At 39.3% G+C, this 16554-nt stretch overlaps 1 protein-coding gene across 1 annotated transcript in view; it reads left to right on the top strand.

Annotated features, from left to right (window-relative positions):
- The first annotated feature begins 8060 nt into the window (after positions 1-8060).
- The window catches only part of LOC140224095 (dynein axonemal heavy chain 5-like), a 25791-nt gene continuing 17297 nt past the window's right edge, over positions 8061-16554 (top strand). The window contains exon 1 of the mRNA XM_072297325.1: positions 8061-8555. Coding sequence (XP_072153426.1) covers positions 8451-8555 — 105 coding nt within the window. The 5' untranslated portion in view covers positions 8061-8450. The remainder of the gene's footprint in view (positions 8556-16554) is intronic.

Below are 16554 nucleotides of genomic sequence, written 5' to 3'. Positions count from 1 at the left end.
CATTTTAATAAAAACGTATAGATAATTTAAATCCTAAATTATACGATTTTATAATTTGATAAGGCACTTTATTGTACCACTTCAAAATTTCATTTTCATGTCATCTAAGTAGTTTAATTTTTATCAATTTAAGTCTGAAAGTTCAATTAAGTAATCACAAGGATATGATGATGATATACATATTTCATTATTGATATGAAGAGGATCCTCTGTTAAAATACTCTTCATCCCGTCATCGTGAATGTTGCTTCTAGATAATAATCAGTAGTGTGTTATGGTAGTTACCTAGTTGATGTGATATTTCTGATCAGGGACCCCAAAGAACCCCTCCAACGTAAGAACTGGATTTTGCAAAAAGTAACCAGGAGCATTGCGATATTGCTGTAAATTCGTGAAAAATTCTCATTTCGTAATGAAAAACAACTGAAATCTGACCCAAAGGTTGATTTCGTTGCTGATTTCCATTCAATAAGCATGTTTTGCCTTAGATATACTTCGGAACGATTCTATTTGTCAACTTATGAACACGAATAACTTCAAAATCAGCAGTTACTCTCGGTTCGTTATCGTAAAATCTCAAGGGCGTCATTTGGAGAGAGCACAGGGGCAACGACTCCTTTGTTTTCACAAATTTGATCATATTTTAGGGCACTTTTCGGCAAATTTTAATCAATTCCAACACTGGAAAAAACACACTGGATCAAGATCCCAGACTCTTAAAAACATCGACAAGAAAAAATACTCTTGATTCAATCGGATTTTAGCCTAAATCAAGAACCAAGCCTCTTAATTTGAGCGGATTTCCTTTTGATTTAAGCAAAAATCTGATTGAATCAAGAGTATTTTTTCTTGTCAATGTTTTCAAGAGTCTGGACTCTAGATCCAATGTGTTTTTTTTCCAGTGAAGGCATTTTTGGAGATTCTTTGATGTCTCCCATCCAAGCTAATTTAATTTACCTTCTCCAAACAACTTTTGGAGCCCCTTTCCCTTAGATATTTGGCTGAAATGAAGCCGCGGCTATGAACCTTAGTGCAGTTCGAAGTCCAAACGTCATTGCACGCTGCAAACGGTCTGAACGGAATTGAAATGCCGCCGCGCATTGGAACGGGCTGATATAAGAGGTCGGACATGAAATTTTTGACTATAATTTCAAATTTTAATGCTTATTTCGTCAAAAATTCAATTTTATTGAGTGTTCCTGAAATTAAATTTCAGAAAGAAATCAATGGAACTCCTCTTGAACGTAACTCTTGAAAAAAGTTTCCAGATTCTGACATGGTCCAGTGTGCGCCGCGCCGGTTGAATCGGGTTTGGTACCAACGTGCACCGCGCGCTGCGTGCACCGGCTTGATGCGAGGCAGTTTTCCCGCTTTCTCACCCCCCTTTCTCTCCCTCTCTCCCCCTCCCTACCCATTTCTGCACTTTTCTCGCGAACAGAGCGAAGGAGGCAATGAGTAGGCCAAAGCCCAACGATTTGCAGGCACTTCGCAAAATAAAGCTTTGAGTCCCTATATGTGGTTCAGACAAAAAAGACTTGAGTCTCAAGTGGTTTCAAAATTTTTTAAGTCTCGTTAAGAAGGGGATAATGTCTCGGTACAAGAAAGGTCCGAGTTAGGTCCGCTGGATCAAGGAAGTACAGAATTTCATGACCTCTTTCAATGCTATACCAACGAGAATAAATCGATGTATCGATGGTCAAAGTGCGGAACACGGCGAGACTGCAGCGTTTCAAAATTTTCGCTACTATTTTATTTTTTTCAAGAGAAACGATAAGCCAAAATTGAGGACACCGCACCAAGAACAGCCTATAGGCGTATAGGTCGTTATTACGCTCATCTGCTTTTCGGATTCTACGTACCCTGGACTATGCTGTGGTAGCGATAGAATATCGATAGGTAACGGCTCGAGGTCGAAAAGCCTTTTTTCCGAGTTAAGTCAGGCCACTGGATCGATGGGTGCAAGAATGACCTATAAGCGGGCCTATAAACTTAAGGGACGATAAGGTGCTAGTTACCCCTTTCTTTACTCACTATAGATATCCTTTCATTTTGCGTTAATCATGCGTGATTAAAATGATTTATACTTCATATTGCCACCAAAATGACTATTGGGCGTAATAATGGCCTAAAACCCGCTTTTTTAAATTAAATATATTATAGTGTAAACTCAAAATGTACCGCAAAATCTACCCGGCATCCTTCAATAGAAGGGTTAGGTCACCCAAAAACACCAAAACAGGGTACCTGCATAGAAAAGTCTGCGCGGTACATCAAAAACAAAACGCGGTTCCAAGTTATAGGATGTTCTTGCTGCGGTGTCCTCAATTGAAAAAGCCTTCATGCACGATGGGCCTGTCGATTTCCTTTGACACTTTTGCAGTGGTGAATGCATAGCTGAAGTGCCCTCCAGCTAGAATTGTATTTAGCAAATGGGTGGTTTTTATACGAGGATTAAAAATAAACAAGTGCTACGGAATATAACAAAAGAATATGAACTATGCAAAACGATAATCCGGGTATCGGAACTTGGCTGTTTTGAAAACAACTTCAAATGCGACGTGATACCTCACGCATTCCGGGGAGTTCATAGTTGTATTATTGCGCCTTAGAAATGCGACGGAAGATTACAATCAAAATATCCTTATACACGCTGGCTTTGTCGATTTCCTGTGACACTTTTGCAGGGGTGAATGCATAGCTGAAGTGCGCTCCAGCCAGAAGTGTATTCAGCAAATAAGTAGTTTTTATAGGAGGATTGAAAACAAACAAATGGTTGGAAATGAAAACAAAAGAATATGAACTATGCAAAACGATAATCCAGATATCGGAACTTGGCTGTTTTGAAAACGCCTTCAAATGCGGCGTGATACCTCCCGCATTCCGGAGAGTTCAAATAGTTGTATCATTGCGCCTTCGAAATGCGACGGAAGATTACAATCGAAATAGCCTGATACACGCTGGCTTTGTCGATTTCCTGTGACATTTTTGCAGTGGTGAATGCATAGCTAAAATGCGCTCCAGCCAGAAGTGTATTCAGCAAATGAGTATCATTTATGCGTATAATCATGCGTGATTAAAATGATTTATACTTCATTTTGCCCCCAAAATGACTGTTGGGTGTAATAATGGCCTATAATAACCGCTTTTTTAAATTAAATATATTAGAGTGTAAACCCAAAATGTATCGCAAAATCTACCTGAGATCCTTCAATAGAAGGGTTAGGTCACCCAAAAACACCAAAACAGGGTACCTGCGTAGAAAAGTCTGCGCAGTACATAAAAAACGAAATTTTAAATGCGTTTTTCTCAAAACGCGGTTCCAAGTTATAGGCTGTTCTTGGTGCGGTGTCCTCAATTATAGCTTGAAATTTTTACGGGAAACTCTGCCACACAGAGGAAAATTCAAGGTAGTTTTTGAGAAATTACATTGGATAGTTTTGCACACCAAAAAAAAAAAAAATGACAGGAAGTCTGCAACGTTGCAAACATAGATACGTGGTTTCACACTTTGGCCATCGATATATAAATTTTTATTTACTAAAATTTTATTTTACTAACTATGTCCTGGACATGTCCCTTGTAGTCAAAACTCGTTTATATTATGTAAGATCTTTGGTCGATGAAAGTCCGGAGTTACTTTGATGGGTTTAGCACACGTAGGGGAAGGGAAATAGGTACCTAGAATAAAGTCTTACATAAATTAAAAAATTGCATTGAAACTAATTTTTTTAGAGATGAACGCCTATAAAAAAGACGGGACAGATAATTTTATGCATATATTCTCCTATATGTCTACTAGTATGTGCCCGTACCTACTATTTCCCAATCGCTCCTCTATTTTCATAGAACTATTTCATAAGGTATGATATAATTGATATATACTCTACACAAATCAATTAATCTCTAAAAATCAGCTAAAAAATATCGAAGTTATCCTATGATTGCGCCTGAGGATGGGTATTGGGTAATGTAGTTGTTTGGGGTCCATAGCAACCGTTGTCAGACTTCTGTTTGCCTAGTTTCATTGTTGCCGCTCTATTTCGAAAGCCATAAAAAATAGAGAATGGCTTCAGTTTAAAATGTGACGAAAATCTCCTATTCCTATCGATACGCGTATGAAAAGCAGCACAGGAATGCGCCCATTCCTCAATTTCCCTCATTATAAATTCCAAACTTCCTTTGCGCAATTATTATATCGGGTCATCTTCAAATTCGTGAGCCAAAAACAGGAGAAACCCGAGTGGAAATAAGACGCATAAAATAGTGGCTTCCTTACTATGGTGCCTCATGTCAGCTTGGATATCCTTTCAACCACCGCATGTACAAATTGCTGGTATCACTGGTACAATCGGACGTAGGGGCGTGACTGATTTTTGTGTTGAGCCCTATCGGCCGTGTAATCGCATGCAATCCAGCAGGCTGATTATTGAATTTGATAGAAAAAGCGATAGAAGAAGAAGACACAAGGAGTATGGGGCTATCCTATTGGTTGAAGTGGGTGGTTTCTATAGACTATGGGGGAAAACAATGGGTTAACTATAGGGTCTCTAGTGGGTTGCCGTTAGTTAGTCTATTACCTACCTTCTTCGTCTATTTTAACCATCCGCTTCCACAAAGAGGATCCCTCCATATCTTTTTTGTCTTATTTGTCTATAGCTTTGTCTATCAACTTCAATAATCGGCCCGCTGAAGAGATAGTCGGGTCAGTTTGACAGTAGTCAAGATAAAACTCTCTTGGCTGGACATAATCTCGCCAAAAAACCAAATTTTGTGTGTTGAATGAAGGGAACATATGGAGCAGCCCTTGGCTGATAAGGGTGCATGGTTGTTTTGACCAAGGAGGAAAATGATGGACTAACTACAGGATCTCTCGTGGGCTGCCGTTAGTTAGTCTATTACCTACCTCCTTTGTCCATTAGAACCACCCGCTTCCACCGATGGGATCGCTCCGTACTCCTTATGTATTTTTTGTCTATAGCTTTGTCTATCAATTTCAATAATCGGCCCGCAGGCGGCAGGACTCACGTAGAAATGGAGATCCCTAACGATAGAGTAGAGACGACACCCGGATCCTAATACTAAGACAAGATTATTCTTCCATCCATCGCGTGCAGTTTCTTGCGAGCAAGGAAATAAATTGAGCTCGACGACACTGTTATTCTCTGCATAGAATAAGATGATGTTCTTATTGATTCGAATGCCCGTGCAATTTGGTAGACCGTGAACGTTGTGAGGATGGATTTCTTTTCTGTGCCAATAGTGTTTAAAATCACTATCAATACTTCATGTTTTTCTGACCAAGTCCGATCCATTTAGCAATAGCATTCTTTACTACTTCTATATTTTAAAGTGACTCATTCCTTCTCTTGAAATATAGGATTAGCTATTTTACACATTCGTGTGTTCGAGAAACACACAATCGTTTCTCTGCAAGCTATGAACTATAGGGATTATTATTAGGAGATAGCGTCGACGTGAATTTCCCCTTCAATTTCACCGGCTAGGCAACGAACATGCCACTGAGCGCACGAATAGTTGTCCAGTTGTCCATTCGAATAACACAAATTCATCTATCTGCTCTTTGATTAAATAAATAACCGACGTTTGAATCTACTTATAGATATCGTTCACTTGAACTTTATTTCCCATTTTGTCAGATTTTATTTTGCTTTGCAGACTGATTTGACTTCATTGTGTGGAAAGAAACCAACCCGTTGTGCACGGTTCGTGTCACCGTTTAACCATTTACAAGTCAAGTAATAAAAATGGAGTATTCGATGATGTAGAACAAAGCGTCACGAGAAGATGAAGGAGGGGGGAGGAGGGTCGAAAAATCCTGAGTTTAGGATTCCGTATTTTCCGAGCGGTTCTTAATCTAAAGTTATATTGTTAAAGTATGACAGTAAATTTGCTATTCTTCGAAGACAACAGAGCTTTCTGGCTGTGAGGAGTTTTGCCCTCTTCGAATTTTCTGTAAAAAAAACTTATCTCGAGTTTTTTTTAAAGAAGGGGGGGGGGGGGTCGTCGAGCCTAGTGTTACGTAGGTAATCATTTTAGGGGTGCTTGGGCCAGCAGCACGACCAAGGGTCGTGGTTTGGGGTTACGATCGCGACCCAAGGTGAGGGTGGGTGTCAAAAAAATTTGAAAAATCACGCATTACGTAATTTAAGGACGCCTTCATCACGGCAAATCGACTAGAGCTAGCTTTTTCTTCGTTTTTCTGACGTGAAGGCGTATCTCTATCTCCACGTGAGATCCCGAAGGGCGTAGAATTATACGAAATGCATGCTCACGTGGAAATTGAGGTACACCCTTACGTCCAAAAAACAACGATTTGTCCTCGTTTTTCACGCGTTAAAATGCCAATTTTTGTGAGGAATACTGTTCGTTCAATTCATACTTGCTTAAAAATAATACTCACAAAATACTAAAAATAATACTTTACCTAATATTTAAAGCGCCGTGCACGGTAAACATCTGTTTCCCCGATAAAGGTACCAGTAGCTAACAAGCCCCCGTCCATGCTACAAATCTCTTAACAGCTTTGAGAGATAAATGTCGAAGAAAAATCATCATAAATAGTGCCTAATACTTACTGAAAAAAAAGAAAAAAAAGAGAAAAAAAGTTGCAAAATGCGTATCTTTGATGGTAAGCATTGCAACAATTTCCCAATGTATTTATTTACTTGTTTATTTATTTTATTATTTTATTTTATTTTATTTTAGAAAAAGCCATACTGTTTCTTGATGTTTTTTTGCGATTTTTGTCTCTCATTCAAAAATATTCCAAAACAATTTTAAGGACTTATTTTAAATGGTTTCCTTTAGAAAAAATAAAGCAAAATCGGAGATATTCAAACGTTGCAAGAGAGATAATCACTTTCCTCCTTCAGCCGCACCAATTCTGTATACTCTCTTTCAGCAGGGTAGTACGCGGTGGCGTGGCATGCTTTGTGATTTATCGATTGCTCTGCCATTTAAACCAATGAAGAAGGATCGATAAACAGGGTGTTCGCATCGAACAACTCAATAATCGATTCCTCGCCGTACTTCAAACGGGGAATAATCGAAAATCGATTATTCGCCGCTGGAATTACGGAGAGTGACTCCCAGTAAATTAGCCTATGTGGCAATCCGGCTTAACCGCTGGATCGAAATGTGTTTGCGTCTCGGTGGTTTCGTCGCTCATCTGACGTAAGCGCATATCTCATTTTCCACGTGAGCCCTGTTTTACGTATAAATCCGCGCTTTCTGTGGCTCATGCGGAAAGCGGGATACGCCCTTACGTCGGAGGGGCGACGATTTAGGACGGGTGAAACGGAGGTTTCGGCTCCCCTTGAGAACTAATTTCTCACTTATTATTCACGTTCTGTAAACTTCAAGCTAGTCAAAGAGCCAGGGCGGGAGCCGCGTTAAAGAATTCGCCTTGTGCTTTTATTTTCGGGTAGCTTTGAGATTTAGACGTGAAAGTAGTGACGGATTCTCTCTCATCGCGTGCATTTTTTTTGGTTTTTCAGTATTTGTGTGAGGTGGCATAGATAGGCGGTAAAATTACTATTTTTTCCCCGTGATAAAATGCATGCTTACTGTCGCAATCACTTTCAAGTTAACCCTTAAAATAATGTTCGACATAGGATGCGGCATTTCAACTCAAGTCTTGTCGAATGCATCGTTAAAATATATAACACCTGAAGCTTCAGTCGGTGATTTGTGAATCCAAATCTGGCAAGTGCGGAACCTCCTGCTCCCCGCTCCTCCCCCGGAGAATAAAAATGAAATATTGGCGATACCGATGCATTACCATGTTGCAGGAACGATATTCGATGTAAACAATGATTCTTCGAGAATGTGATGATAGCAGGACAATTCTTTTTTCAAATTTAAAAAAGGGTCTTGTAACTTGACTGTCGGAGGTCGCTATTTTAAAGACATTTGAAGGGTTTAGAGAACAAGGCGCTTAAGTGCAGTTTTTGGTGTTTCAAGGAAAACATTTTTAAAGTTTCAAAATTACATGAAGCCTTATGGCGGAGGAGAAGTTCAAATTATGCTTTAAAGTGGATTTCAGTCGTGAAATTTTCACAGAATATACCTCCTTTCAAACTAGTTTGAGTTGAGTTTATGAATATCTCAATTTTTTCAAAAACTGCAATTATGCGCCCTGACCTCCTAAGCCCCTCATTTGATCCTCACTTCGTAACGCGGGTGGTATAAAATTGAGGAACTAGATCTAGCTTTCACTCTCACATGATGAGAATATTGAGGAAATCATCTTTTTTTTCATGTTACTGCTTGCGCTCATTCTCGCAGTCACTATTGGTGTGTGAAAATCGATTGATTCCATTCTTCTTGCGGTCCGCCTTATTAGTTGAACTGAGTTAGTGTGCTCCCAGAATCGATGAGGTAACTCTGGCAATTATTTCATGAAATAAAGATTATTTCAAGTTTTTTCTATGGAACCGACTAGTCCCGCGGGTGTCCGCCCCATCAGCCAGCATTTCATCAACTTTAACCGACGGAAACGGAAACCTACCAAGAAAATAGACGCCGAGAACCAAGTGAGTTTTACAATGCACAAATCGTCAACTGTCAATTTGCAGATGGCAACGAACTTCCTATTGTTTATTTTCCATATTACTCCACCGATTCAAGAAATATTGTCAATTTAGAATCAGAAATTAGCCCCATTGTTTTCTTCATTGAGGTGATCGAATAATAATTTTTTCCCCCACGTAGCATACCTATCTCCTTTCTCAAAAAACTTTCCTTCGAATTGGACTGCATTTTGCAATTTGTAATTATAAATGCTGGCTCTTCAGGAAAAACACTTATGTGCATAGGGAAACTAATGAAACATACGTTGTTTTTAAACCGGGCTAGAATTTGTAGTTCGTATCCTTTGGAATGTAGGGCTAGGAAGATGAGAGTGACAGAGGTTTTACAGGCCTTGATTTTTTAGGAGCTTCCCCTCAAAGAGACGCTCTACTTTAGAATTAAACTACACCGGTAAAAAAACCTTTTGGACCAATCCCGCGGTGCATTGACTTAAGAGTGCAGTTTCTTGTCGCCGGATTTAAGAGTCTTGAACTCTTGTTTCAAGCGGATTTTGCATTGAAACAAGAGTCCAGACTCTTAAATCCGGCGACAAGAAACTGCACTCTGGAACCAAGAGGTTTTTTTTACCAGTGTATGTTTATACGATTTTTCAATTTTTATGAGTTATCAAATAAAAAAGGTTGAACTGCAGTAGAAATTACAAGATTTTAAAATAAATATTATTCAAGAAAAAAGAGAGATCGGTCTTTTCAAACTAATCAATTCCACTGCCCTCGAGAATGGCGTAAAAAAGCATCACAGGGGTATACCTGACAGTTATTCCCATCATAGAAATCCCTCATCAATTCGGTGGCCAAACCCCCCCCCCCACCTCTTTCTTTCTCAGTGGAGGATAGATAAAAAAAACAGTTAAGAATTTTTAATTAATGAACGATATGGAAGTGACAGGTAAAATAACGTTAAATTATCGGGTACAAAACGTTTTTTGCAGAAGAATTTCGAGAATCCTTATCAGTAATTGCCGCAAATTGCATTATTTGCTGGTGTCGCTGGGATGCTACCTCAAACGGCTCACCTGAAATATTAGGTTTGTTACAGCCAACGCGAATGCACACGCGACACAACAACATAATGTCAGCACGAATACGTCATTGCATCTAAGAGTTGTTAATAAGAACGCTGGTGCCTACAATTCATCGATCATGCAACACGCACATCTTTTGGGCTCGAATAGTTGTATCAAAGCGCCTTCAATATTTCTATCGCCTGTGGTAGCGGAATATCGGTGGTGAAAACTCGGTAGGTACCTCGATAGCGGTGCCTCAAAATTGTCTTCCCTAATTAATTTTTTCGAGAGAGTTTTATCAGACACCTTTGCACAATACGTTAGAGAAATTTCCTCAGAAGACCAGGAAAAATAATGTGCAATTATATGCGATAGCAATATCAGTCATCTTTCAAAATAAATAAATTTGACAGGAAATCTACAAAACTAGATACGAGGTTTGGTAAATAGTGTTGCGTCAATGCATTTGCATACAGTCTTCACACAAAGAAAGGGCAGTACCAGTGTAAGTATAATGTAAAAGTGATAGTGCGTCTTTGACGGAAACGCATGTCGACCATGAAACTACCTGACCGCACATCTCGGTTTGCGACGTTGCAGACTTCCTTTTATACTTCACTTCTTAAATGGAAAAATACTAGACGTCAATTCTTGAAAACTTCCGTGATGTTTCTTTTCGATGCGAAGAAACCTCAGGAAATCTGTAAGAAAAAATGTTAATTTGTTGTCTTTCATGATAATTAAAATGGAGCGGAGATTTTTAAACACCGCAAACGAGGGAACTTATATTTGCACCTGTCTCGAAGTACAGGAGTTTATGAATGCGGACATTAAGCTCGCATCGTTTAATGTGGAGATCAAGTGCGGAACTATACTCCGGAGTAGGTATGTGATGTGGTATCATGCAAAAATGAAGGAAACCTTCAAGTTTTCACCTGTTCCAAAATACTGGATAAAATAACTGAATGGAGGCATTATGGTAGAATCGTTGACTGCAGAAATCAAGCGCGCATATTTCGAACCGTGGAGTAGGTATGTGATGCAGTATCACGTGAAAATGAAGAAGAATCTGAGGTTTTGAACCGTCTTAAATTACTGACGTTTCTGAAGCACGCTTGGCATCGTTAAATGCGGAAATCAAGCGCGCAAATATTCGGACTCCGCAATGCGTATCTAATGCGGTATCAAGTTCAATGGCTTCGACACTTTGAAGAAGTGTGTACAGGGTGTTTGTGGATTGGGCACTTCCGGAAAACGAAGTCCATGGCTAAATGGTTGTCCATTAATCAAGAGTGGGAATTCAAAACCTTGCGAAAAAACGTGACATAGACACAAGACAGATATGTCAAATGAACTTTTTCATCGACAAAAGCACAAAATATGATTTTAACAAAAAATCAAAACCCACAGGGGGGGGGGGGGGGGTCAGAGGGTTCCGATTTTTCATTGACTTTATGATTTGTAGTTTTTGTTTCTTGGTTGATAAAGGGGTACGGACCGAAAATTCCCAAGAATTTGTATGTATTTGAGCCTCGTTTACCCATTATTTTATGTTTGCGTTTATATAATGTATGAGTTAAAATCGGAATTGAACAATGCATTGCAATGTTTCAAAAACTTTAAAAAAGTACGTTTCATTTTTTAGAGAGACATCTAACCAAAATATTCCCTTAAAATTTTCTGTAAATATGTGAATATGTTTGAATGAGTGAAGAAAATTCCCAAAAAATTTCTAGGAAAACTCTTGGTTAGTTTCCTCTAAAACAATGAACTTGAACGGAAATTCACAGAATCGAGTTTCCCTGGTGGTCCACATTGCAATATTGACAAGTTCATAAAGCGTTCTCTCCGATCGGTGCTGAAGAAGAACGCCGTGTAAACATTCGAATGTTGCCAAACTTCCCTAGATAAAGCATTTATTTTTGAAGAAAGTTGTGTGTATTTTTCCTTGGCATTCAGATATTTTAGATCACATTGCAAAACAAAATTCTCTACGAAAATTTGACTAAAAACATCCATAATGGAGCTCTAGCATGTATGGGGGATTCATACAATTTAATTACTTTCCTATCGGTAAAATTTCGCGGGAAACACGATAGTGCCACCGCTTTTCTCCGAAACAAACTCCGAAACTCAAAAAAAGCTCTCAAAGTTGAGGCCGTAATGGAGGGAATATCCCACGCTATCCTGAAAGTCCACCTCTACATTTCGTCAAACTCTCCATGTAAAAATAGGGAGCAAATTCACTGGCAGGATTGCCGTGTTTTCAGTTTTGGAGTCCTCGAACAAAGTGGCTATTCCGTTGATGTATTTTCACCATATCTTTACATTTGAGAGTTTGACTAGATATAGAGGTGGGCTCTCAGGATAGCGTCGCATTTTCCCTATATTCCGGCCCTTAACTTTGAGAGCTTTTTTTGAGTTATGGAGTTTGTTTCAAAGAAAATCAGAGGCACCATTTCGTTTTTCGCGAAATTTTAATAAATAATAAGAGCTTAAATCGCAAATTGCCCACACACGCAAGAGCTCCATTTTCCCGGTAAAATCGGTTTTTATTAAGAGAAAAATGGCAACGTCTGAAAGCTCCCACGGCGTTTTCCCTTAGCTTGGCAGCGTTGCAGCGCTGAGAACGGAGTGCTGCCGTGCTAAGGAAAAACGCCGTATGAACCTTCAGGCGTTGCCAAATTTCTTTCAGTAAATCACTAATTTTTGGGAAAATGTGTAAATATTTTCTTTCTAATTTTTTAGATAGTTTCGTTCACAATCAGATCTAAATTTTCTGAAAATTTCTCGGAAAGATATCCATAGCTTTCCTCAAAAATAAACATTTTACCAAAGGAAATTTGGCAACTCACGACTGTTCATACGGCGTTCTTCGTTAGCACGGCAGAATGGGTCAATGTTGAATGAGTGACGTCGACGTGGCAAAGAGCCCCGGAATAATAAGTTCTTGCTTCACTTCTTCCTTTTTTCGTTTTGACAGGAAAACGATGCCGTGAACGCTGGCACGAACAGGCGCTAGAGCTAGCGTGCTAAAGCTCATATAGGGACAAATCAGAGTTGCGTTCTTGTACACATAACCTGCCTGTTCCCCGGGATCCGACTCGGGTCTTGATTTGTCAGTTCCCCGCCCGGCCCAAGTATTAAATTACTCAAGGCCCAGTCGAGTCTCAATCGCTTTCGGAAAACTTTCCCTCCGTGAACCCAACTTGATCCGTGCGATAAACCCTCGACGCGGGAAAACTACGCCACGGCGACGCGTCCACCCCGAGTGTTTACGAGGTATTACTTACTTGATTCCGTCAAAATATAAGGTTCCCCGTGCTGCAGTCTCGCTAGTTTGTAACCGATTTCGTATCTCTTCGAACGGAAGGAAAGCTGAAATTCTCTTAAAGATTTGGGTGTGTTATACTGGTTTTTGTGTCGGACTGAAATCAGCTGAAATACACCAAAAAACATAAGAATGTCGAGTTGACATCCTGGTAGTTCCAAAAATATGCTACGATTTTTGAACGTTTGACTTGAACTTTGTCCATGCTAATCCCCAGGACATAGAATTAAAAGCAGGGGCTGTCGAGACAAATATTCAGAGTTCTTCGCACATTTTTTTAATTTTATTTATTTTTTTTATTTATTTTTTTTTTTTAGCAACTAGGATGTTGATTCGACAAACTAATTTGTTCCCGGTGTACGTAGATTCGCGCGTGGTGTATTTTGAAAATTTCAATTCGGCTCGGGAGAGAAGGCTTTTGGTTTTTAAATATGTCATCTGATTTTTACAACGCAACATAGTATAACGCAAGGTTTTTCATACCACAAGTCGACGGTGAACTCCCAAACCACGTAGGTATCTCGTTTGCTGCGTTTGAAAATCTCCACTCCTGTCTCATTTTTTTATTGCCTCGTACAGAGAAGAAAAATTACGGAAGGTTTTAAGAAGTGACGTCGACTAGTTTTGCATTTAAAGAATAAACTATGACAGAAAGTCTGCAGTGTATCACAAATCGATACACGTGGTTTTGGAGTTTTAGCATCGAAATTTGAATCAGTATTCTCGTAGAAGTGCGATTTGTGTCGAACCAAAATAGGCTGAAATACGCCAATTTGAGTGTGTTGAAATTCTCCGTGTAACTTTGGGGGAAAATTTTATCGCTGGGAGCATTTTACAGATGACCTATGAGGGAGGGGGAGAAGCCTCACTGATTTAAGTTTCCGACGTGGTATCCTAAACTTTTTAGTCCTTCCTAATTTGATTTCATTAAATAAGACAATAGCTCAGAGAACATACTGAAAACCTATCTTTTTCGAGTTTGATGGACATTTTGAGAGCAAATAGCGAGCAAATTGACGTAGATAATTCAGTCAATTTCGGTCCCCCAAAAAAATCGCAGCTACACCAAAATCAATTCGAGGATTTCAGCTTTCTATTTTTTGAAATTCGTCAAACACTGTCACAACTAACGAAATTGCAGCAGAGGGAAACTTATTTTTTTTTTTAAATCCAGGTACCCTCGATTCAAGTTTTTCCTCACCCCAAAGTAAGCGTCCATGTGTTCGACGTATCTGAATACTCGAGAACCTCTCATTCGGGAAATTCCACGTCTTTTTAAAGAGTCGAACTCGGTCTGATTGACTTTTCTGATAACCATTGTTTTCCCCAGTGGCGTAACGGACTTCCGCTGGGCCCCCCCGCAAAATTTTTTCTTGGGGCCCCCCATGTCGATGAAATTCCAAAATTATCCCCCCTCTCCCCCCCTCCCTCCCTCTCCCTCCCTAACCCCTTCCCGTTTTTCTCTTATGGTCTAGGCCCGCAGCACGAACATTTTTTGAGAAAATCTGCCATAACCACCAAAAATCAAAATGGCAGTAGCTTATATCTTTTTTCCTTTAGGTATGGTATGTGCAGGATTTAGCCTACTTTTACGTTATGTTCTGAGGTGAAATTTCATTCAATTGCATGTTTGCGCAAATAAATAAATTAAAAAAAAAAAAAAAAAAAAAAAAAAAAAAAAAAAAAAAAAAAAAAAAACGTAAAAGTACCCGATTAAATGGAGCCCCTAAAGGATCAAGGATCTAAAGGAAGGCGAGGGCTCAGCCCTGGCCCAAGAATCAAAGGGCCCCCAAGGCTTTTAGATTCTTGGGCCTCCCAAAACCCGAAATACGAAAAATGACAAAATAAGAGAAAATGATTTAGGAATCATTGAGTGGACATGGGAAGGCATGGGCCCTCCAGCAAACAAAAAGTTAGGAACAGTCTAAGAAAAGTATGAAAAACCCCAAGCTAACAATGAAAATCAGAGGAAGAAGCCCCATCTTGGTAAGTAAAGGCCCAAAGTTTGAAACCAAAGCTGAGCATCAAAGAAAGTGAGAAAAAAATTCCGGCGGCCGAGGGCCCCCTAGGCGCCTGGGCCCCCCTGCATAGCAGGGTCTGCGGGGGCGCCCGTTACGCCACTGGTTTTCCCTGCATTCGAACAAAAAATTCCGTGGCATTTTCGCGGTTTTCAGTGCGGAATTTACTTTAACGCGTTGCGCGCTATTTGTCTTATCGAAGGATTACGCGTTGTGAATTTCATCTTGACATCCTGCTAGTGATTTGCAAGTCCTGATTAGTGCTATTATAAGTTATGAACGACGAAAAATGCATGCCGAAGTGAGATTTATGGAAATGTATCGATAATTTTTTCCAACTTCGCCTCCAAACCGCGCGGTTTCCTAGGATGTGATTATTTTGTTTTTTTAAAAAAAAAAATCTCTACAGATGCTCTGTGATGACGATTCTAAAAATGTATCGTGTCCTGTTTTATCCGAAATTATATCCAGGTGTAATTCTAATGCGCTCAAAATGAGTTACTTACGGGAAAATACTTGACGTATGTTTTTAAGCATTATATTAGTGAAATTCCATACACGAGCGCGTTTTATCATTTTTCAATGAAGATTCGTGAACATCGACCATGTTTATCCATAAATCCAAAGGCAATCATAACAATAAGAATGAAGAATCCAGCGACAATGAATCTGAAGAAGATACCGGCGATTTGTTACAGGTGAAACATATTTGAATTAATACTCTTCCGCGTCAAACACCAAAACGTTGAAACTTTTTGACACGTTTTAAAGCATTATAAACTTTAAAAAACGATAAAACGTAGCTACAAAAATATCGTGAAGAAGAAATTTAGATACTCTCCACGTCAAAATATTCTCTTGCAATTATTCGCGAGGGGATATGAGTTTTCTGTCTTTTTCTGACCAGTCGCGTCGTTTCCAAGCTTAATGATGGCTTTCGAACTTCCTTGGAATGAGGGCGGAGAAATTTATATGCACGACCAAGATACCGTGAAAAATAGAACTGATGTTTTTCATATCGAAATCCTTCTCCGGAGTCAACTGCAGAGGAGCGTTGATTTTTCGTCCCTTTCCAACCAGTCGCATCGTCATCAAAGTTAATGAACAATTGAACTTTCCCGGAGCTGTAGCCAAGAAATTGACATTGAAAACCCACGTTTGAAAACAAGAATTTTAGAATTTGGTTGAATATTTCTTAATAATCATATGGGTAAAATGTTAATCAATGATTAGGGACAATCATATTAGTTTACGAGCTACTATATGGCGTGAAGAAGCAATTAATCCGGAAATTGATATTTGAACATATCAAATCAAGATTTTAAATAACTTTGTATCGTAATAAAATTTTTAAATTACAAATTTTACAAACATACTGGTGCTCTCTGGTGAGGAGACTGGGCGTGCGCTCCATTTCAGCGGGGTCATCATTGAATTTGATAGTCAAAGCTACAGAAAAAAGAGATACAGAGAGTATGAAGCTGTCCGATTGGTTGAAATGGGTGGTTACTATAGACTAAGGGAGAAAATGATGGGCTAACAATCGGATCTCTCTCGGATTGCCGTTAGTCTAGTCTATTGCCTAC

The sequence above is a fragment of the Bemisia tabaci genome, chromosome 2 (assembly GCF_918797505.1).
Source record: "Bemisia tabaci chromosome 2, PGI_BMITA_v3".
In the NCBI taxonomy this organism is placed as follows: domain Eukaryota; kingdom Metazoa; phylum Arthropoda; class Insecta; order Hemiptera; family Aleyrodidae; genus Bemisia; species Bemisia tabaci.
This window is presented reverse-complemented; position numbering and strand designations above follow the sequence as displayed.